At 40.8% G+C, this 24,824-nt stretch overlaps 1 protein-coding gene across 4 annotated transcripts in view; it reads left to right on the forward strand.

The window, feature by feature from the left end:
• Window positions 1–24,824, forward strand: part of CSMD1 (CUB and Sushi multiple domains 1) — a 963,313-nt gene that overhangs the window by 919,329 nt on the left and 19,160 nt on the right. For 3 of the 4 annotated variants that reach the window (XM_083495378.1, XM_083495380.1, XM_083495381.1), the window contains 9 exons: window positions 13–195; window positions 2,686–2,862; window positions 4,018–4,197; window positions 4,397–4,570; window positions 6,324–6,497; window positions 10,570–10,643; window positions 12,025–12,136; window positions 13,987–14,166; window positions 18,043–18,087. In XM_083495378.1, coding sequence (XP_083351504.1) covers window positions 13–195; window positions 2,686–2,862; window positions 4,018–4,197; window positions 4,397–4,570; window positions 6,324–6,497; window positions 10,570–10,643; window positions 12,025–12,136; window positions 13,987–14,166; window positions 18,043–18,087 — 1,299 coding nt within the window. The remainder of the gene's footprint in view (window positions 1–12; window positions 196–2,685; window positions 2,863–4,017; window positions 4,198–4,396; window positions 4,571–6,323; window positions 6,498–10,569; window positions 10,644–12,024; window positions 12,137–13,986; window positions 14,167–18,042; window positions 18,088–24,824) is intronic. The other variant, XM_083495379.1, reaches the window with a different exon arrangement.

The following is a 24,824-nucleotide window of genomic DNA, read 5'->3' on the forward strand; positions in this document are numbered from 1 at the left end:
TTGCATTTACAGGAAACAACCCAGGATATTGTGATGATCCTGGAGTGCCATCCCATGGGTCCAGACTTGGGGATGAGTTCAAGATAAAAAGCCTGCTACGTTTTTCCTGTGAAATGGGTTATCAGCTGAGAGGTTCCCCAGAAAGAACATGCCTCCTTAATGGATCTTGGTCTGGCTTGCAGCCAGTATGTGAAGGTCAGTATCAGATTCAACTCATGCAATTGCAACTGTATAGCTACATTTCCATAAATATGATACTTGGTGTTCTTGGAGCTATTGTTTGTGCTTGAAAGTACATTTAACTACTTGCTTTATTTCAATCTTGGTTCTTAATAGAACTGATCAGGTTTACCACTCTCTTTTATTAGTCCCACACCTGTTAATACAATGTGCGGGTGGCGCTGTGGTCTAAACAACTGAGCCTCTTGGGCTTGCCAATCAGAAGGTCAGCGGTTCAAATCCCCATGATGGAATGAGCTCCCATTGCTCTGTCCCAGCTCCTGCCAACCTAGCAGTTCGAAAGCACACCAGTGCAAGTAGATAAATAGGTACCGCTGTGGCGGGAAGGTAAACGGCATTTCCGTGCGCTCTGGTTTTGTCACGGTGTCCCATTGCACCAGAAGCAGTTTAGTCATGCTGGTCACATGATCCGGAAAGCTGTCTGCAGACAAAAGCTGGCTCCCTCAGCCTGAAAGCAAGATGAATGCCACACCCCACAGTCGCCTTTGCCTGGTCTTAACCATTCAGGGGTGCTTTACCATTTTTTTTACCTTTAATACAATACTATATAAACAATATTGTAGCAAAATGTGCAACAGTCTTAAAAAAGTATGGAAGTAAAACAAAATAATGGAAGTATGGTGGTCTGCTAAATCATCATTACTGTTGTGGATTTGAAACTGTTTATCTCTAAGTTGATCATACTTATAGCAGAACTTTGCTGTAATGTGAATCTGATGTAAACTTTCTGATGGAAAGAAGTCTACCACATTCTCTTAAGTACCATCCATTAGGGCTAGGAAAAATAAAACACAACCAATAGTCTCACAATATCTTAAAAGACATTGTTCCAAGCTGGATGTGGCTACAGGCTGCCAATTACTCACCCGTGGTTTAATGAAAACTTTATTGTCTTGCCTAAGCTCACAGGCAATGTGGGGAAGGCATTTGCCTCGGGAAAGTGAAACAGAATCCAAGAAGGCCTGCATGTATCATAAGTTAAGAATAAGAGCTACAGGCAAGTTTTGATCTGGATTCACATTTTGTCCTTCATTCACCTTTCTTCTCCCTGCCAAAAAAAAAAAAAAAAAAAAAAAAAAACCACCTCAGTACACACACAGGTCACATACACAAGTGATTATGAACCTCTCCTATTTTAATTTATTATAAGCACCTGTTCTCCTTTCTAGCCAGTAATCCATCTTCCCACAGCTTACAGCTTGTTTTTCACCAGCAGAACGTTTCACCGTTCTTTCATATATAGAATTGATGTTGTGCATTTAAATACCAGTGTTTCTGTGGGCGTTTTTGTATGAGTTACTACAAAGTGCATTTTGAGCATCCTATGAACTAATTCGAAAGAGAACATAGAAAAGTCTCTGGTTGTACACTGTAGCTAATGTGGTTTTCCCCTCTTTCGTTTTACATTCATATTAGGAAGTAATTTTTTTTATTTAAAAAATCTGATTGGAGAATGATGTGAAAAATGCTAGTATAGTTAAATACCTGAACTGGGACTAAACTGATAGTGACCTATTGGCTCAAATTGTATTTGTGACTGCATGCACATACATGTGAAATTTGCACCAAAAGAGGGGTTTCTTCCCTTACACAGATATCTTTATTGCTGTTGCTACCAATGTGGTTCCTCCAGTATAATATCCACCTGGAGACTGAGTTAATTTAATCTTCTGAACCCTCAAGCTCTTAACAGAAAAGCTGATTTATCAAAAATCCCACTCAAGGACCTTAGCTGGGGCCCCTTTTTGGCTCAGTCTTACCTGACATGACTCCGGTTTAGGCAAGTGTAATCGCAAGAAACAGAACGAAGCTTCACTTTCCTTCCCTCACAGCAAAACCATTTGCAAGGAACCGTACTTGAGCCTGTTTTCAATACAATAGGCTGGAGCTGTAACCTTTATGAGCAAATTATATTAGGAGTGAGACTGTGTGAAAGGCAAGCTGCTGTCTAACTGAAACAGATAATCTCAAGGAATACTGCAAGGAAAGTGAATTCCCCCTTTAATGGAGAATTCAGTTGTTCAAAAACCTAGCATGTGAACACTAACCACTGGTTTCACCTTGTAAAATCACCCCATCCATTTCTGGGGGCAAATTGGTGCAAGTTCTCTCAATGCATATTTAAGACTACATCTTTAAAAAGAGGAGATGTCTATGAACAAACATCCCAGTGCTTTGACTACCTCCCACCTTCAATTATTTCTCCCCCTCTCTCTTTGTGCCCCATTTTTACTAATGCATGCAAAAGGGATATATTGTTACCTTCTGCTGATAATGAAGTAGAACGGTAAGATAAGCCCAATATAGGGCATGCATATTTTGATAACTTCACCACAAACTAAACAACTGAAAAGCTTTGGTTTCCCAGGGTTTGTCCTGCGTCAGTTTAAAGGAGAAATCAAATTTACTTTATTTTGCTTTCCCTGTCTTCCCCACTTTTGACAGCTGTATCTTGTGGCAATCCTGGGACACCAGCCAATGGCAAGATAGTCTTCAATGACGGAATTTCATTTTCTAGCTCAGTCATTTATGCCTGTTGGGAAGGTTACAAGACTTCAGGACTAACTACGCGACACTGTACGGCCAACGGGACATGGACTGGCTCTGCCCCAGACTGCACAGGTTGGGAACTGACGCCCTGTTAACAATATGCTTAAAGACTGAAAATAGATGTGCTATCCTTGTAGAAGGAAGAAAAGTGTTTTCTTCAAAAAAGGAGGGCACAGTAAATTATACTCTTATCCATCTCCACATATGGAGCCTGGTCCTAAGTATGTTTGTTCGAAAGAAAATCCCATTGAGATTGAAGCTTACTTCCAAGCAAGTTTGTTTAACTTCGCAACCATAGGTTACCTCACCCTTATATTTGCAGTGAGTAAACTACGCTGACATTCTGGGACATATTCCCAAGTAAACATGCATAATATGATTGTGCTGTAAGGCTTATTTTTCTGCAAGCACACCTATATGGCTGCCCTGCAGAGAAATTTCTTGGTCCTACCTGTAACGTTTTTGCAACAACATACATGAAAGTAAATTGAGTGAATTACCTTTTTGACTCAATACAGTATACATCTATGAATGCTTAAATCACATACCAATCAAAAAATTTCTTTGTTGGCAATGTTTAGTCTTTTATCATTAAGCAACATGGCTTCTGAGGAACAGCAGTTTTATAATCTGAGTAACAGCAGTTTTATAAAATTATCCTTTCTGTTATTTCAGTCTGTACTGGAAACAATCCAGATTTGGGATTTACAGTGTATGCCTGTGTAATGGGGGACATGTTACCTACAGAGTAAATCAGAAAAATACATGCAGTAGAACTCCCAAAATGTATAATAATGCAGGAAATGTGACTTAGAGTTTGTACAGGTGTGTTTGTGCAACATTTACATAGATTTGGGCAACAGGGGGCTTCTTCAGTTTGTGAGCACAACTCGTTTTTGAGGATCAGAACATCTCCTAATCCAGTAACATTTCTTCTACGCTTCTATGCACTGTTAGAAGCCTCTGATTATATTTGCGCTTCAGGATCACATACCTCCACTTCGCCGTAGACATACACAGAAAAATGCATTTTTTAAACTTTATTGGTTTAGGAGTCACATTGAGGTTCACCAAGGGCTTCCTGAATATAAACGTAAACTTGCATACAGATCCCTAGGTGATGTCTGTTGTTATATCTGTTTCTGCATGTGCACTTATGCAAGCTATAGTTTTTTTGTTTTTATATTTTAAAATAAAACATGTGTCCTCTTTGTGTTCTAACCCTAGTGATCAGTTGTGGAGATCCAGGTGAATTGTCAAATGGCATCCATTTTGGAAGGGATTTCACCTTTAATAAGACGGTCACCTATCAATGCAACCCAGGGTACCTAATGGAACCTGTTGGTGCATCCACCATACGCTGTACGAAAGATGGCACCTGGAACCAGACTAAACCCATCTGTAAAGGTTTGGGCTTTAATTAGCTGACAAAAATTCAAGTTACAGATTCTCAGCTTAACCGTTCTCAGAAAAAAAGTAGAATAAAACAAGAGTTGTAGTCCAAAATATCTGGGTGGCACCATGTTGACAAAGGCTTATAAAGATATCTTGTTCACTTTTTACATTCCACCCCCATTAAAAATCTTTTCTTTTTTGTTTTCATTAGCTATCACATGTGGACCACCACCCCAGGTGGTGTATGGAAAAGTGGAAGGCTCCGATTTCCACTGGGGATCAAGTCTAAGTTACAGTTGTGCTGATGGGTATCACCTTTCCAATTCTGCTATCCTGTCATGTGAAGGGCGAGGAGAGTGGAGGGGAGAGATCCCACAGTGCCTGCGTAAGTTTACTAAGATTAAATTGTTGATAGAATAAAATAAAAATCATGGTGCAATAGTTTGGGAGAACTATGAGATGCTGCCATGTGAGACCAGAAACTGAATGTTCTGGGCTGGGGGGAAATACAGCCAGATGGACGGAGTATAATTAAAATGATGATGTCATCATCATCATCATCATCATCATCATCATCATCATATTGTTGTATGGGGGATCAAGATTAGCTGTAGGGTGGCAGCTGCTTTGCACAACAACCAGGCACTGGAAATACAAGCAATACTTGTGCTTCTGAAATGCCACAATAAGTAATGTAATATTGAAAGTATTGACATGCATTTTTTGCCTCTGACAGCATTGCTCATAGCTTTTCCTTTCTTTTAAATTCTGAATCTCCCAAGTGCTTACTCCTATGGAAAATTAAAACATTTCTTGATAGAGCATCCATTTGCTGTCTTATTGTTGTTTCATTGATTATGACTTAATAGCTAGTTTGGAATTGTGTTTACAGACGTATAACCCTTGACCATTGCTTTAAATGTGACTAGGCTTGGAGGTAGTCCTCGAGCAATGAATTTTTAGCACATTCTTAAAGTGCATAGAACACGAGCAAGTAACACAGATATGGTGCCTTCAAAAAACAAGAGCTCCTGAACACATATTGCTCCATGTTCTGAAAAGATACTCTGGGAAACAAGGAACCAAGAAGACTTTCTTTCTTTCTTTCTTTCTTTCTTTCTTTCTTTCTTTCTTTCTTTCTTTCTTCTTCCATTTATATTCCACTTTTCTTCTGTCATGGAACCAAGGTGGCATATTCCTGGTATGCAGATGGTCATCCATCGAAGCACTGATTGGACCCAGACCTGCTTAGCTTCCAAATAGGTGGTGACCTCATGCGCCTTCAAGACAATATCAAGCCTGCATAGACTGAAAAATCAAACATTTGAAAATGATTTTTGAAAAAAGAAGTTGCATGAAACTACCCAGTGGCAAAAAAATTGATAAATTAGAGAAGGAGAACAAGTAGCCAAGGAAAGGCCTTATCATTGATTTGGGATAATTTGATGCTCCTGACTTAGCCAACTCATCTTGACTTTTCTTTATTCCATTTCGTATTCTTATGAGGAAAAATCTTATTGCAGAAGCATACTTAGATGAAGAAGAAGGGTAGTTTGAGTATAATTCAGCTACAAAGTTAGAAGGGAAAAAAGTACCAGCTCACTTGTAGTTTCATATTCCATAATATGCCCCATGAAATGTCCTCCCAGAGGAATGGCTTCCTGTATTCCATATGCACACATTATATACAACTGGCACCCTCCTCATTGTTCCTGTTCCCCACCAAATCTGCCCCTTCTTAGGCCCTGTGTGCTCCTTACTAGGTAAAGGACCCCTGGACAGTTAAGTCCAGTCAAATGTGACTATGGAGTCGTGGCGCGCATCTCGCTTTCAGGCCAAGGGAGCCGGAGCCCTTTCTCAATACTGTCCTCTCAATACTAGGTACCTCATCTGTAAATTAGGCATCTCAGTTAATATCACTTTTGTGGGGTGTTTAATGGCACACCAGGGCATTCAATACTTGCAAACAAATGATGATAGCAATAAATTAGCATTCAAAAATCGATGTAAATTGGATAAGCAGTGTGGTGCCTGCTAACTCGTATTCACCCCCCCCCCCAAAAAAAAACCTTCACTATGCATATGCTATACATCGTTTTAAAGCCTTTTATTGAACATGTTCCCTTTTTCTGTAATAGCTGTCTTTTGTGGAGAGCCTGGTACACCAGCCGAGGGGCGACTCAGTGGCAAAAGTTTCACCTACAGATCTGAAGTATCTTTTCAGTGCAGACCACCTTTGATACTAATAGGATCTTCAAGGAGAATATGCCAAGCAGATGGCAGTTGGAGTGGAATTCAGCCAACATGCATTGGTAATTGCTACAATTATTTATTTGTGCTGTGCCTAAGCGCTGCTTCACACATGTTTCCTACTCTGTTGAAGATAAACTAAAATGAGAGAAGCTGCTGTGCATGGGATAAACTTAAGGTTTAATCCAGGCATAGGCAAACTTGGCCCTCCAGATGTTTTTGGCCTACAACTCCCATGATCCCTAGCTAGCAGGACCAGTGGTCAGGGATGATGGGAAAGCCTATCCTCTTCCCAGAGCGGAGGTGTTGTGAGTGGGAATCGTTTCCCGCGTCCGCAGGAGGGGTGTGGCCGGGGCCCCTGTGTCATTGGAGCCCTGGGCCCGCATCACACACTCCAGCCCGCCAATCTGGCGGGCTGGTGGGCGTGGTTTGGCCCGCCCTTTTAGGCTTTGCCTCACCACTTGACCTTGCTATGGACTTTGGTTGGTTGCCCAAGGGGCCTTGTGGGAATTTTTTCCACTTGGCGGATTGGCTCTAGCCACCTGGTTTTTCGCCTACCTTGTAGTAAATCGTCACAACTTTGTAAGGTTTGGCAGTTAGGCATTGCTTAGGCAACTGTGAAATTTGCCCCCAACCCCACCCTGCACTCATGCAGTAGATTACGTGGGAGTTGGGACTTCCATTGGCTAACATTAATTGTTGCACAGGGAGGCAAGTGTCCCAGAGATTGCTCCTGGGGAGGGAAAATTTAAAACTTGCCCTTGTTACATGCTGTGATCTTGAGGGAACAGCACCCTGACTTTCCCCAATATTTCAAATTGCACACAGTGGGATTGCTACTTATGTGTTTAACATCATGTGCAGTTTGAGTGTGTAAAACGGTCACCATAAGTTTCTAAAAGACATATGTTCTTCACGTTGCATTTATAAATTCACCTCCCCGATAGTCTGCTGGAAATACAATCTCTCTGTGTGCGTGTGTGTATTCCAGTGAAGTGTGAGCAGACCTCCAGTCATCAGCCAAGTTTCCCCACTCTCCTCCTCACATCTTCCCTGCTTGTACCCACCCCCCCAATCCACTTTTGAAAATTTAAGACTGATGGAATGATATGGGATGATAGAGAATCAATGGAATGCTGGTGGTCGTGAACAGAAGTTTATTTTCATCACCTGTGGATCCAAACAGTGTGTGTGTGTGTGTGTGTGTGTGTGTGTGTGTGTGTGTGTGTTGTGTGTTCGTTCGTATAATTTTTGTTACGGAACAGGCCCAAGTGAATTTGATGCCATTTGAGCAGCAAAGGTACTATTTTTTTAATCAGGAAAAAGCTCCGTGTTCATAAAGATTTGCTGAAGCTTAGAAAATGGCATATAAATCTGCAGTTTATAAGATCAAATGCATCTGATCCGTTGAGATTCTTAGTGCAGACTTTCCACATTTTGAAGAATCAGGACAACATGATTCAAATGCAAATTACCTGTACAGTCATACCTCGGGTTACAGATGCTTCAGGTTGCGCATTTCCGGGTTGTGCACTGCACCGAACCTGGAAGTACTGGAACAGGTTACTTCTGGATTTCAGCACATGCGCAGAAGCACTAAATTGAGCTTTGCGCATGTGCAGAAACGCCGAATCGTGACCCGTGCATGCGCAGACTCAGCACTGCGGGTTGCGAACATGCCTCCCGCACGGATCACGTTCGCAACCCGAGCTTCTACTGTACACCCTATTGATGTCAGGATTCACCCCAGTGGGGATGCATGGGATTTTTGTGGGAGGTTTTTGCTTTGCTGCAGCTATATCAATTGCCTTCATATTTAAAAATCAAGTGCTTTCTAAGCAGACAGAAGGAATCATTCTAATTAAGATCAGCTTAAGGAATTGTTCTAATGCATTGTCCAATAAGCTCCCTGACACAAAACCACAGAATGGGACTCATTGTGCAATTATTTTGTTGAATCTAGCCCCCTGTTTTATTTTCCATTTACTTTTTCCTTACTCCAGATTCCTTGATTCATTCAACATTTATGCTAGGATAACTTTTATAATTTCCTTACTGGGACAATATATTCTCTTTTGGGGACTGTGCTCAGTTCTCACGTTGCTTACTCCTTTGTCCCCTCCTCTCCCAAACAGCCCCTTTCATCCAAGAGCATAGAATTTTGCTTTCAGGCATTTTTCATCCATCGTTTTTCTTCATCTCAGTAATTTCCCAGGCTGGGAATTTCCCAGCCTCCCGCATCTTCTCTTGTCTGCCCACCTGGTAAGGGTAAAAGTCAGTCAGCTTTTACAATAAGACAGAGCAATTCCACTGCCTTCTCCATCTCACAAATAATGCAGCGTTAATGACAAGTAACTCAGTCCTGTACAGTTAGGTGACCTTGTCCCTACGGGTAGAGTTTGATTTTTATGTTGGTGGTGCTAAACTGATCCAGTGCTCTCGGGTTAAAGGAAATCCTGGCGATGGAGCACCATCCATTTAAAGTAATAATTCTACTCTGCAACTGATCTTTTCCCCTTTTGAAATAGTTTTGCGCAGTTAAAAGAATCTTATTTTTCCCCCTCTCCACCTGAGCAGCTGCAACCCTTAAGGCTGCTTTAGCAGCCATGTTAATCTCCTGTAGAGCTCTTAACTTCACTAGCACATCACTGAGACCATAAAGGTCTTTAAAAAGAAAGGGAAACAGTATTAACACTTCATGGTTTCATTTGATGTTTAGAGAGTTAATGAATATCTTCTATTAAAGTAGCACCGTCAAAGCCAGTGAGAGTCTACCAAGGGAACTGGCTTGCAAGTCACTCTGTGGCAACTGAAAGCGGAGGCAGAGTTCCCTTCTTTTTGTTTAAGCACCAGGACACAGGGGTGGGGAGAAGGATTGGCCCTAGTGTGGACGTTTGATGCTCGCATGGAGCTGACACAGGTTTTCCCTACCTCAGCCTTCAACATCACTTCCTGGTGCTTGAAACCTTTCCACCACAGTTGCCCGCTGAGGCCACTGGCAATTTGCTAAAGCTTGCCTTCAGTGGCTGCTGGAAGCACATTAGCCAGTTACTAGTAGTTAAAAAAGAAAGCAACTTTTCAATAGGTGGAATTATTGCTTAATTGTGTCTGTAGAGCTTTGCTGGGGGCACCATTCTGGAGGAGCCCACAAGATGGTACCGTTCAGGATTATTTTTTTACACCGCATCGTATTTCTGTATGTGTGTGTAATTTGCTTTTAGTAGGCAGCACTGAACCACAAAACCATGTTTGAACATTTATCATCCCGGGGAGATGGGATGCTGAGGTAGTAAATCCAATTTTGAATTTCATAATCTGAGCTGAGATGTTTTTAGAGTATCAATGATCCTTTGTAAACAGCACTTCCCCAAAGGTTACACTGTCTAATTTTTCCTTGCTACTTTTATTCAGCCACTGCAGCTGTAAGTCAGTTCCTACACACACACTAGATTTTTCCCCCCGTTGGTGGGATATTGTTTCATTTTCCCATTAGCAGATGCACAGTCAAACTGCTGATGAAGTTAAAAGTCCCTTGATTGCTGAAGTACACTTTTTTATATATAAGTCATGTGTTACGCTCTCATCTGTCTGAGTTCTGAAGCCTGTAAGATTTGCTTTGTAAATAAGTCCATTATATATTCCACTGACAACATGATTAAAGTGGCTGCCTAGGATTGAAATTTAAAATCAGGCTAGAAATAGGAAGTAGCAGATCCTATTTTTTTCTGGATTATAAGGTTACAAATACCGTGCATTGGAAATTACTACAACTTAGCAAAATGCCTATCATTATGGTGGACATTGTGCATGACAGGCTTGGGTACGGCAAGGAGCCTTTGCGTTCCCTTGCGCACAAAAACACTATGCAAGGAGTGGACTCCCACTGTCCTAAGTTTAGCACTTTGCCATTCACTCCTAAAGAGAAAAGGTAACCCTTTACAGAAAATCAAGTGATACCTCCAGAACTACATTTCAATGGGGCCAAAAACTTTGTTGCCTTTGGTGTTATGTATTGTAGAATGTAAGTTTTCTTTTTACTGATCGTATGTTAGGTGCTCTGGGAGACTTAAATAACGTATTCCTGCATAACAGGCTGCTCATGAATTCCCTACTCACTTCTGTTTTCAATTGCAGATCCTGCTCACAACAGTTGCCCAGATCCCGGTACACCCCATTATGGAATACAGAATAGTTCTAGAGGCTATGAGGTACTTTTTTTGGCGCTGTTAGATTTAGAGTATCTGTTTGCACTTGGTGCTTTAGGAGCACCAATCTTGGTCTGCTAGAAACCTAGGGTTTTGTGCCGAGTTGTTTCCAGCTTTTAAAAGCCCATACGTTTTAAAATGTCTTCTTCCAGCATTTTCAAGAGAACCTTCCTGTTGATTTCATTGAACAGCTTGAAACATTGAAACCTTCTGACAATGTTTATAACATAAGCATTTTTAAGTAAAAGGGGGGGGGGGGCACCCAGTATTTATTTTAGCGATAAGAATAATATGAGCATGGTCAGAATGGCTGGTGCTCAATTAACATTTTTGATCTTTTTTTGGGAGGGGCAACAGATAGTTTGTCAAGTAATTTTCTTTAATTGGTGAATTGTGATGAATCTCCAGCACAAATACTGAAACGGAAATTATCATGCATATTGGTCAATGTACTGCTTGATTGTGTGCTCTCCATATAATCTCTCAGTTAGGCACAAGGCAGTAACTTGAGGGTCTGTCTTGAGAGCAATTGACAGATAGTTTCAAAAGTACATAAACACCACAGCTGACTTAACATTTTGCATATTTATGACTGTTTCAAGTGAAATTCTACCACAGTGTGAACCGTAAAGGTCAGTAAGAAGTCAGTAAGTCAACGTGTCTGTTGTGGAGGTTTGACTCCAATTTCCTCATCCTTTGCAAAACCATAATCAGTCTTTAAATGATAAAGATTGGGCAATTATCTATCTTCTCCTCTTACCCCATTTTTCTCCTGAGTGAAATGGTTTGCTGTATTATTTTCTTACTAGTGCAAAACTGAATATTGAATGCACAAACTCACATATACAGTTACTGGTCAATTGAAAACGACATGTTTGCAACTTTGACTGTTGGGTGATTTACCATGGGCTCTATCTATATGGGGAAAGGAGAACTTTTTCTGCCAGGGTTTCTTCTCCTGAGTCAAACAGTCTTGAAGGAAAGCTTTCTAACTCTTTCACATTAATTAGTTAAAGCTATAGTTGAAGAGTAGGATAAGCTGACGTACTTTGCAGCCCTTAAAGTGAAAAAGTAGAATTTATATTTTAAAACAAAACAAAAAGAATATTCACATTGAGGAATACAGTCACGGTGTTTGTCACACATGTCAGTTCACGGAGGACCGAGTTGTTTTCACGAAACGCAGACAAAATGGGGAGAGAGATAATGTGTGCCAAGCATTTGGTGTTCTTCTCCATGGAAACTCTCTGTATTCATTGACTTGATTGGAAAAGGAAAAGAAGGGAAATGTCCAAAATGTTATTTTGTGTTGTGACAAAGAGATGAATATTATGTGTTCTATTGTTGTTATTTTTCCTTTTAAATTTTCTTTTTAATTCTTTAGGTTGGGAGCAGAGTCTTTTTCAGATGTAGGAAGGGTTATCACGTGCAGGGGTCAACTACACGCACTTGTCTTGCAAATCTAACTTGGAGTGGCATACAGCCCGAATGCATTTGTAAGTAACAAATGTTAACTACTTCAGTTATGTATCTTTTTTTTTAAAAAAATGATGATGATGATGAAGAAGAAACAGGATGGTAAAATAAAAACTTCACTTTCAATACCTGACACAAGGTCACTACTCAGAAGCAATATTTGCTTGGGTGATCCAGGCAGCTGTGGAGCATTCTAGCTCAGGTCTTGTGTACATGTTGTATTTGCTTACATGTACATGGCCTCTTACGTGACGGGAGATTTCTGGACCAGTGAGAGCTGGACCATAAAGAAAGCTGATCGCCGAATAATTGATGCTATTGAATTATGCTGCTGGAGGAGACTCTTGAGAGTCCCATGGACTGCAAATAGATCAAACCTATCCATTCTGAAGGAAATCAGCCCTGAGTGCTCACTGGAAGGACAGATCCTGAAGCTGAGGCTCCAATACTTTGGCCACCTCATGTTGGGAAAGATGGAGGGCCGAAGGAGAAGGGGATGACAGAGGACGAGATGGTTGGACAGTGTTCTCGAAGCTACGAACATGAGATTGACCAAGCTGCGGGAGGCAGTGGAATACAGGAGTGCCTGGCGTGCTCTGGTCCATGGGATCACGAAGAGTCGGACATGACTAAACAACAACAACTATGCCATAATTATCATATACCCTTAGATGTGTGGAAGTGGGAAGGAAGCCTTGTTTTAGATAAGGACTGGGTTCTTCAAAAATTACGCTCAGTTGCTTTTCTTCCAGGATTTTGGAGTTCTGAATTACCCACACTTGTTTCTGAAGTGCAACCAATACATTAGGAATTCTTAATTTCTCTCTCTCTCTCTCTCTCTCTCTCTCTCTCTCTCTCTCTCTCTCTGTGTGTGTGTGTAAACACACCACAGACAAACATTTTTATCAGACAGGTGCATGCATTTCTTTCCTTAGTTTTCTCATGATTTCCTATCCCCCATTAACAAAACATAGCTGCACATGGAAAAAGCAGTGCAAAAAAGCAGTAATGTGATTGCATGCACAATTGCAATCTGGCTTTTTCTTCCAGTATTGCTTCCCCCCTGTCATTCTGATCCATTCCAAGAAATTCAGTGCTGACGTGACTGTGGCTCTTGGCCTCAGAAAGGGGCATCCTCCATCCCTAGCCCTATAGTCAAAGTGTGATTAAGTGTCAGGCAAATGTCCCAGGCTCTGCATGAAATGCTTGAAGATTAATATATTTAGATTTTTTTATGACAGCTAGAAGACAAAAAAGAAGACATCAGAGAGCATATTCAGTAAAGTACATTGATGTGAAGCAAGACTGGCCTTAGGTTCTTATCTTATTTCAAATTAACTTTGAGATGCTGTGAATGAGCAGAGCACAAAGAAGAAGAGAAGTATACTTACAGTGGCTTGTACAACCAGTGTAGCATAGTAAAAACCTTTCTATGGAACCTTTATTTTGCAGAGGTTTATAATGAATTTATTTAGCACAGAAATCACTGTGTAATTTTCAAGGTTCTTTGAGTCACTGAAATGGAAGTGAAGCAGACAGCTCAGTAATTCATAGTACTGATCACAGCCTAATTTGCAATGACGTGTGGTTTAGCTTTCCTTTTCTTTTTCTCTGTTACCTTCCTAATAATCTTCCATGTGCGGGGAAAGAAGGTGTTCTGAATACCCTCGAGTCCAACTTATTTTACATTTCTCGCTCACATTGCTTCTTTGTCAACCACATGTTCAGCTGCAACACAGAAACGACATGCCAAGCTATTCATAACATGGAAGTTGACTACATTTTTTCTTACAGTAACAACACGTTCATTGCATTTTTCTGGATTTGGATATATACTTTGCTGATATATATATATTTTTCAAACTTTCAGCTCATGCTTGCAGGCAGCCAGAGACACCTGCAAACGTGGATGTGAAAGCAATTGATCTGCCTACCTTAGGCTACACTTTGGTGTATACATGTCAGCCAGGATTTTTCCTTGCCGGTGGATCAGAACACCGAACGTGTAAGCCAGATATGAAATGGACAGGAAAGTCACCAGTTTGTAAAAGTAAGTTACTGATGAAAATAATGGTTCAATTATTTTCTACTTTCTAACAAGTCCAAGCTCACGCATAATAATAAAAAACGTGCGCTGTGATGTGAATCAGGCCTGCTATGTTTCAAAATATTGCATTAGTATCCCTTTCCTATGTATAGAACGATAAAAGTAGCAATGAACCTGTGAGAGCGATGTGCCATTTTCAAGACTGAAGACTGTATATGTTTCTTCTTTGCCCCACAAGTCATGTGTGTAGGTGTTCAGCTTCTTGAATGGGCTGGGCTACCTTTTGGGAAACTCTGGCAAGCAGTTACAAGAGTTGTTGAGAGCCTATCAGGCTGATGGGGCTGCTTAAAGCCTGTGACCGTATATGCACTTAGCTGGGGACCTTATTTCCTTCTCTTGGGGGGCGGGGGATAGGAGCAGATGGACCAGTGGCTAGCAAACCAGGAGCAGCCCAGCAGCTCACATTGCCAGCCCCCCTCCACTTACCCTCTGTGCAAACTTGGGAGTCTCACCTCGCCTCAGGGCTATGCCAACCTTGGAACCCTTATATGCAGTGTCTCCAGGAATGCACCCATGGAAGACACAGCTTGTAAAGCTCATAGTATTGGTGATGCATATTTACTTCTTCCCCTGCATGAACTGGGTTATCTCCTTATGCCTTGTTACATCTTTAGCAGAACATCTGCAGTAGCTGACCATGCTGAAATTGTATGTTCCTGTAATCACGATGCTAGGATAGAGACAATTTCCAGGTGTCTTTCATACCCAAAAATAGATACCCTGTGTGTCCCTGCTTTAACTAGCTTCATGGCTTCCAATGAGCCAGTCATTTGCTCTGAACTACTCTGAACCTAAGAGTTCCTTGGAGGAGTTGCAGGCTCGCTACTGGAGCAGCAGTCCTGTGCTACAGGTACAAAACACATAGAGGCACCTTGGTGATATCCAGTTGCCACTTCTCAACTTCAACCACACAGCAACCTTCAAAGTGCGAGTGAGCATTTCTACCATGTAATTGAGTGGCCAGGATGGAATTTGCAGACCTTATCGATACCTACAAACACACCCCTGCTTCCTCCTCCATTATCCATGAGGCGGAATCAAGTCTTAAAATCAAGTCTAGACTTTCTTTCAGATTGTGCTTTCCTATGGGAAACAGTGACAACCCCTGATATTCATCCTGACTTTCCCTTGAAATGTGTCAAAACATCCATATCCACTGCACGCAGTGGGGCAGTGCTAGAAATCTGCTAGATATCTCATTTAGAGGCTGTATGCTGAGCTGAATTGCCCCGAGTTATGATTTCTTTTGACAAGGGACGACCTTTCTTCAAACAGCCGAAATACGTATGAATATTGAAAGTGTTTCTCTTCTTTTTGTCACTCTTGGACATTAATCTCAGATCCATAAAGGCTGGGGTTTTTTTTAAGTCTCCAGAGAATTGTTTTGTCCCTGACCTAGTCCATGGGGCATTGCTCACTGAAGCTCCCAAACAAACCAATCTTCATTGACTTCATTGTGTATTGAACTTTTCACTTAAAAGTACTATTAGAAAAATTGAAGGGGGCTTTACAACTGTACAAGTGGAAATGCAACCCAAGATACAGATTTGCCATACCTTTACTTGAAAGGAGTCTGCCTGCAGCAGACAAGAATCTTGCTTGTCCTTGGGCAGGGATTTGTTCCAAGTTTCTAACGGAAAATATTTGTTGTTTTGTGCAATATGTATCTATGTGTTTTCTCCTTCCAATCATTATGATGCGGGTGGTGAGAGCATTTCTCTCCATGCAACTGGTGGCATATTGATTTTTTATTATTATTTTTAAAAAGGCTGAAAGGCTGCAGTGATTTCTGATTGAATTACCTCATGTCCCCTGACCCTTCCAGTGGATTAAATATGGCGTAACCACTACTCTTTAGTCCTTTATCATCAATAGTAGACAAAGGCCATGTAAAACAAGCAGATATTGGGACAAAGTTTCATACAATTGCATGTGATGTGTATTTTGCCCTCAGCTTTTTGTGTTTTTATCTTCCAAATCATTTGTGCTTCACAGTGTTTCTGATTTAGGGTTCAGTTGGAGGTTAAACATGGCATCTTGGCACCTGCTGGATCTCTTGAAGGGTAGCCTCTTAGGAGTCAGTGTGTGCTTATACTTCTTCAGGAATTTCTCATAGTGCAACAAATGTGTGCTGCCTCGTCTTTGTGCAGCAGTCTTAAGAATGGGACTTGCTCTTAGAAATGAGGAGAAGCTGAACTCTATATGATTTCGCCTCCCTCTGGCATGATATAGCCTGACTTGTCTCTCAGACTTGGTTGGAGGAAGGTCTCCACAACTCTTGACACTACTTGCTATAGTTTCCTGTCAGGTCAGATGGACACTCTGCGTGACCATCTTATGAATTACATGGTGTGTCCCCACCCTCTCAAGGAAGAATGACAAGTAAGTAGCACTCTCCTATATATCAAACAAAGCTAGGTTGGGCTTGAATGGGGTGGGGGTGGGGGGTGTTGCAACTGAGCTTCCCTTAATCTCAGTCTATGTCACAGTCTTACAGTTTTTCATGTGTTGTCTTTTAGTGTTTAATGTATATATAGTACTAAAGGTGTCAAATTATGAAATGATTGATGGGTCCTGCAAGAATACTGGATCAAATAAATATGTATTTTTTTCATTTATATGAAAAACAATGTTTTCATATAAATCTACATGTTTCTTTTATAAACAATCTACATGTCTCATTCTAGTAAGAATTAGCAGCACAAGCAAAAAGATAGATTTTGTGACACCCCTGGTCAAAATTTGCCCATGGGTCTTCAGCCCTGTAACATTACCTAATTCAACTTGTTTGAGTATGAGCTCTGCTCCTTGCCATTTAACAATGTGCCTAAAACCAACCTGAACAAAAGGCCCTGTAAGATTTAATTTCTCAGACAGCATTCTTACACGGCAGATATATCAATAAATTAATAGATTCTGATGGAACAATCTGAGATGCATTTCAGAATTCAAGCTTTCTGCTGAACAATCCTAAAACAATTAGGCAAACTATGGGTGTCACAAGTATCAAAGGCAGCAGGTGTCTGTGTTATTTCTGGAGAGAAGGATGAAAGCCTAGGATCTGCCTAGGGAACAGAATCAGGCTTGCAGATCTGCCTGCTTCCTTCTGTTGAACTGCCCCTTGCCCCTCTCTTCATTCTAGTCTTGGGCTGGAATCTTCAACACACTTAGTAGGGTGTAAGCCCAATTGGGTGCAGTGGGACCTACTTCAGAGTAATTATGCCTAGGATTGTGTTATTAGTAGATTAGTGGCAACGTCACCCCAATACATGGTGGCCATGTATGCATTGCAGTGCACACTTAAGTAGCACTCTTTAATATAGCACACATGCCAAAGATTTATCCACCACAGCTGGCATGTATTATGAAGCGTTGTCATTGTCTTGGCAGTTCCTGGGGTATTATACAATTAGTTCAGTATAATTTAATTGTAGGTTACAAGTATGTATATATGTAATAATAATGATGGACATACAGGTGCAACATCTTTGTCACCAATATAAGGCTCTCTGTTACAACACTGTAGCTGATATAAAACTAATCATTTTTTAGAAATGAGTGCAGTAATCATTTCTGCAATCAGCAAGCTTGCCACAATACAAATGGACTCCCTGGAGATTTCCATCTCATTCTTTTTCCCCCTCTCTGATGAGTGTGTAGAATTATAACTGCTTGGATATGTAATATAGATTTTACTTCTGCTATAAATGGTAGGCGTATTGGAGAACACACAATTGCCTCAATCAAGAATGATGTATCAACATTCTATACATAACTCAGTATGTTCATAAAAATGATAATTTGTCTTTTTACTTGTAGGTAAAGGAGTGAGAGAAGTTAATGAAACAATAACTAAAACTCCAGGTTTGTATACGAGAACAGTTTTAGAACTAAATACATTAAATCGCTCTCTAGTCCAGTGTTTCTCATACAGCAAAATTCTTTCTAACTTTCAAATGAATCATTTCATTACAAATGACAAAACGAAACAATTTCACAAAAGTACTGGCATATAAAAATTGCTGTCCGAAATTGGTCATGACACAACTCTCTCCCTGTCTCTCTCTCTCTGTGCGTATGTATATACAGCCTTTAATACAATGTCCTCTTATGTGGCATAATTGAAGATGTTTGTATGGCTTAGCATTCATGGAGACAGTAAATCAGTGTCTGGGTTATACTACTATAGGCAACAGGTTGGGGTTCATATGACTGAATGCCGTTCCATAAGAAAAAAATGTATCCACATAGAAAACGAAGGATTCTAATGCTCCATTATACTTTCCTGTGTGGAGAGAATGGAATTTGTTTCATGTCAATTTCACACATGGCCAATACGAAGATTGATCCATTCCATCTACGTATGGTATTTAAAAAAAATAAATCTTACCAGGTGGTCCAAGAGTTGGCTTTTCACCACCCTCCCTCCATTATTTAACATGTTCTACCCACTTGGCATGGCTAGAAAGCACAGCAGATGCCCACATGGCTTGCAAAAGGGCCTCAAAAGTCCTTGGGATGACAGGATGTGATGACATGCCACCCCTCCTTTGACACTGTATGGGGGGGGGAAATGTTTTCATGGAAGGGTACATAGGGGCAGGTATCTCCCCACCCCTCACCCCTATCCAAGTTCAGAAGAGGGATAGCACATCAAATCCCCTTGTAGGTATTTTCAGACTGATTTTCAAGGCATTCAACAACTGCTACTCTTTGTGGTCATTCCAAGTATGTAGAACCAGTTTTTAAAAGGGGGAGGTTAAAAGGTAGCCCATGTAACATGGGCCCTAATTAAGAGAAAAGTAGATTTCAGCGTTCTGATTCACAAGTGCATTTAAGGGCTCCGGGTCAGTTGTGTTGTCTTTGGAATTAAGATTACTCCCCTCCCCCCCCCAAAAAAATAATTCCCAAGCATTCCTAAAATACACTTATACCCTCAATCATATGCGTCTCCACCTGCACTCTGAGGTAGTACAACCCATACATTCTCGTTTCAGTGAGAACTAGGCCAATACCAAAAGAGTAATTTTACATATTAAACACAAGGCGCTAGATAAATTTGCTTTATATCAGACAGTGCACAATAATGGAGAGCCTTATAATGAAAGTAGAATTGCATTATGCTGAGATTTCAGGTAAAATCTATTTCATTTTCATCTTATGAATGTTCAAGTTCACAATAATAATAAAAATGTATTCTAAAATTTAGATTTGGAAATGAAATTTACACTTTTGCCTAAATCTGCTTAAAGTTGCATAACTTTATATGAGTAAATGTTAAACTCACAGCACTTGTCGGCACATTTTTTTACAATTGCAATGGGAAAACCACTTTTCAAAGCAGATAGTAGAGTTGACACTTTACCTGTCTCCCAAATGGAGGAAGAAGAAAGTGGCACGTCCTCAGACTAGTTCCGTATAACACAGACTTGGGGCGACTCCACACATTGTATAACATGTTTGCAGACACATGTAATATATAGGTAGTTCACATTAGAGGTTGTGATTGGCTGTGCCACCCTTTTTATCCTGAAAACAACAAAAACCACCTAGATTTCAAGCTGTATTAAATACCACCACCCCTGTAAGCAGTTTCATTAAGATAGTTATTGCTGACATGAACTTGCATCCATTCTATATGCAGAAAATGTATTCAATTTGTGTGACTTTCATTATGCACCTTGTGCTAAAGGTCCAGTCGTGACCGACTCTATGGTTGCGGCGCTCATTTCGCTTTATTGGCCGAGGGAGCCGGCGTACAGCTTCCGGGTCATGTGGCCAGCATGACTAAGCTGCTTCTGGCAAACCAGAGCAGCACACGGAAACGCCGTTTACCTTCCCGCCGGAGCGGTACCTATTTATCTACTTGCACTTTGACGTACTTTCGAACTGCTAGGTGGGCAGGAGCAGGGACTGAGCAATGGGAGCTCACCCCGTCATGGGGATTCAAACCACCGACCTTCTGATCGGCAAGTCCTAGGCTCTGTGGTTTAACCCACAGCGCCACCCACGTCCCTAGCACCTTGTGCTAGGACACCGCAAATGAAATAAAATCCCAAGGTGTTGTTCTGCTTGCACAAAAGGGAGCAACATAGCCTCTCTATTCTGACACTGTGTGAACTCTTGTATGCAAGAGTGTTAGCAGCAATTGTTTCCCTTTTGCTCAAAATTGTTTAGATCCAGCCCATCATCGAGCTCAGTTCACTTGATTCCCCCAAAACATAACTTGCAGCACTTTAAGTGAAATTTAGGCTGGTTCCTAGAGGGAGAAGTGCTTAGCTCTGCTCAAGTGTGTTTGTGCAATAACCATGCAGATACACCGGCTCTGCAGAGTTCATTAGACCATCACTGTAGGAAATGAGTGCATGTAAGAATTAGGCACTGCCTTCTACTAATGACCAGACTACCTGAAAAGCAAATATATATATGGTTCTACTTTTCTCTGCCACAGTTCATACATTCAGCTGGGGGCCGAGCTTCAACAACATAGTAGAAGAGTAGCTCTCACTCTTTTCTTTCTGCTGTGCAGATGCTTTGCAGTGCAAACTGTACTCCTCATAAGTGCTCCCTTGCATTGACACCTAGTTCAACCTGGTTGTCCATACAGAGGTCTCAGTTCACACTGAAGTGGTGGAGGGGAGATCCTGAGTGAAGGAAGGGAATAACTTGTGCCACTCCATCATGTTGGCTCATTAGTGCCCTCATTGAATGTATGAATCTCCTTTCTACTATACCAAGTTGTACAAGATTTAAACTTCTGTCTAAGCAAATTTGTTGTGGAGTAATTCATTGTGCACTCATTAATAGTTATTAACTACCACGCTACTGTAGTTGAATCTTTTTCTCACTGCATAAGTTTAGTCAAATGAGTAGGGTAGGAAACAACCGTGCAAGTTGTCTTTTCTTGGTTTGTGTCACAGTCTTGCAGTCTCTGCATTGTGTCTCTAGTGTTGAATGTGCAGCATGTATTTATTTATTGAAAGAGTCTTACATGCAAAGTATGTTTCCTATGTCTCAAAGTCAACGCCTTTGTCATCTGAGATCACTTATGAGCTGATTTTGAGATACTGTGGTACCTCGGGTTACATATGCTTCAGGTTACAGACTCCACTAACCCAGAAATAGTACCTCGGGTTAAGGATGAGAACAGAAATTGTGCTCCGGCGGTGCGAAGGCAGCGGGAGGCCCCATTAGCTAAAGTGGTGCTTCAGGTTAAGAACTGTTCCAGGTTAAGAACGGACCTCTGGAACGAATTAAGTACTTAACCCGAGGTACCATTGTACAGTGCACAATCAATTTTTGATATATAATTTGTTGATATCCCTGTTTTCCTGGAAGTTTTGCTTTTATCTCTGTTATACTGCAAAATGATGAATATAGATCATCTACCAGATCCTAGCTTTGTTCACGCATTCCTAGAATTTTTATGGCTTGGAGATAGGGCTGCGTATGACCGCTCTGCCTCTTCTGTCCCCATCGCACCCTAGTGCTCCTGTAGAAAGATCCAAAGTATCTGAAAGATCTAAGTGCAACCATCTGAATATGCAGAGAATCTCCTCTTCAGACCTTTCTTAAAAGGTGTCTGGCCCCATGACCCCTCCATACTTTATGCCCATACACAGTCTTTGAATGGAATAATAGATTTTTATTTTTATTTCTACCTTGCTTAGGATGCCCTGCTAGGGATTTTGGTTTCTCTTACTTTCTCATTTTTGAATCTTTAATTTTAGTTCTCCACATTTCTGAAGCAATTAGCAAATGAGTCGGTTTTTTTTAAATCCCTCACAAAAGTTCATCGGCATTTTAGTGAGAATTTTTATGTAATAAACACATTATTGTAAACACTTTTGATGAATACACATTTTTGCAGGTCAACTTTCCCTAACATAATGTGGCTTTTCATATGTAATTGTCACTGGTGTATTGGTGAAAAGTGTGCATAGAAATGCATATATCACTTTTTCTACACATTGGTTGGAGAACTGCACCACAAAATTCACAGAAATGTGAATTTTGAAGGATAGCAGTGTTTTTGCAAATTAGGTAGTTCCTCTTAAAAATGCGAGCAAAATCTAATTTCTACCCCACCCCTACCTCTTGTGCACAATTTAGTTGTTACATCGGGATATGTTTGCACAAACTTTACGGGGAGGTTGTGCAATATTGGTTGTTTATTGAGTGCCCGTTCTGATTTGCTTGAGGGAGGTTATGTGACTTGACATCGGGAAATTGCTATCCCACACTTCCCAGTGCATTTTCTCATCACTTTCCTTACCACAAAAAAGTCTGATCTGAAGCAGGTTTATTGCACAAGATCACCAAATCCTCTTTAATTGTGAAACCTGAATTTGTATGTTTTATTCAAATAGTGACCGTATGAAACTTTGTAACAAGATTTCCCAGCTGTTGGGAATTGCAAGTGCAGAAATCACAGTTGCAAATAAACTTAGCTTCCAGCAGGCATCTGGTTGGCCACTCTGCGATGCTGAGGTTTCCTGATTAGATGTGTCAATCGCCTGACCCAGCAGGCTGTTCTTTCTTCCCATGCAAGTGTATTAGAGCAACCAGGGAACAGCTGTCTTTTATTTGTCTATTTCCCCCCCCCCCTGCTCTTCAGCCAAATAATAATAATATGGTCCCAGTCTTAACACTAGCTCTTAGCTGCAAACTTATTGAAATGGCCAGCTGGTGAAACCTTAAGGAGAGAAAGAGAAAAGTTTCTGGTCTCTCAGCTCTGCTAATGGAGAAACCCTGCAAACTTACCTCTCCTTCTACTGTGCTGAGTGGAAGAACTACTTCATTTTACTTATAGGACCTAGATTGCTGTTTGATGTCAGGCTTTCATGCCCTTCTAATGATTTGGGCCGCTGTGAATTTTACTGCTTTTGCTGCTTACATTTTAGAGTGTTCCTAGTATTTTATCCCACTGCTCAGCTCTCCTTATGAAGGAATGAATAGGAATAAATAAAATAAATAAATTTCCCTAACTTAGCTTCTGACCTATCAGGTCCCATATAACACACCAGATGTGTGTTTTGCTCTACTAGAAGCTCAGTTCCCATGCCTTTTTTTTTTTTTTTTTTTACAATTGAAGGCCGGAAACAAGAATAGCAAAGTTTCCTTAAGTTGGGAAAATGTACATGCGTACAATAGGGAGCTTGACTTTTCTCAGTTTGGGCTTGTGTATGATGACCTTGCCTGGTGGAGAGCCACTACTCGCTTAATTTTGTCACATTGCTAGTGTGGGTTATTCTCTGCAGTTTTCTTAATGCAGTTCTAAGTGTAGTTGGGCACTGGGAAAATTTAACATGTGGAGCCTACCTCAGAATCCTTAGAATATTTCACACCAATTTCTGTAGCTTTATTTTATACCTCAGTATACATTCCATACGAGATTTTTTAATGCTGCTGAGGCAATGTTTTTAATGCAGTCAACTTCAAATGGTAATAAAATGATGGTACAAAGTGCATTTAAAGCGGCACTGTGTGACATAGCTGTGCTGTTCCTGAAGATCATTCCACAATGTTTTCCTTCAAAAATGAATCCTGTTCAGCAAAGGTTCTCCTACAATTGTAATTAGTGGTTTCCTCTTTCTGTCCCTTTTATTGATCCCTGTTCAGCCCAGCTTGAGGGGATTAGTGGTGTATTGCCTCTTAATAAGTCAGCTTTTGTTCATGTGTGAGTTAATTGCTGGTTCCCTCTCATTCCCCCCCACTTTATAATGAAATGTTGCTATTTTGCTAGATAAGAAATAAAATAAACAATTAAAGGAAGCCGGTAATTAAAACCCCTCCCATGGGAAACAGAAGCTGACTAATAAGCAATGATTCATCACTAATCCCTCAGGCTTGTAAAACAGGAAACAGTAAAACTGCCATAGGAAACTTATTGGTAAAGGCAAGTAGCATCTGAAGCATCTCAGTAGTTCATTGCCAAATGACACCTAGAGCTTCAGTAGGGATGCTTGAAAAATCCAATCTTTATGAATTCTTATATGACCTGACCTGATACACACCTCCCAGACTGGCGTGCAGATCAAAATTCATTTATACTCTGACATTCTGAATAGCCTAGCACAATTTTTGGCTCCAAAAAAAGTAACAAAATTGTACATTAAGAAATGCAGATATTTAAGTGAAAAGCCATAAAGGCCATAAAGGCTGCAATTCTATTCTGGGAGGACATTCCCAGGGGCAAAAAACAAAACAAAACACCAGATCATCATCTTGAAGGCTGGAAAAAGAGCTTAGAACTAAAGGGGCTGGGAGGAAACAGATGTTGAATCCCCCTTCCCAATCCACATGGCATTCCAAGTTCTTGCACCAACTAATTTTAGAGCTCTGCCATCAGTAGGGGCAAACAGGGGCGTTCAGGGGGAGAGGGCATGCTGGTGGATGACCCATCTGAAAAACCCCATCCAAACCTGGGAGAAAATAAGGTGTTGAAGAGGTGTGCAAAATTAGTAAATATCCTTCCATCACCTCCATGAGATGAAGTTTGGAGTGGATCACTTCCATGCAATTACAATGTGAAATCCATCAGTGACAGACCTTGCAGTCTCAAATTTCAGAGGTGCCCTGTGAAACACCAAACTTCGGCA

The sequence above is a fragment of the Podarcis liolepis genome, assembly GCF_965112155.1.
Source record: "Podarcis liolepis genome assembly, chromosome: 3".
Taxonomy (NCBI): Eukaryota; Metazoa; Chordata; class Lepidosauria; order Squamata; family Lacertidae; genus Podarcis; species Podarcis liolepis.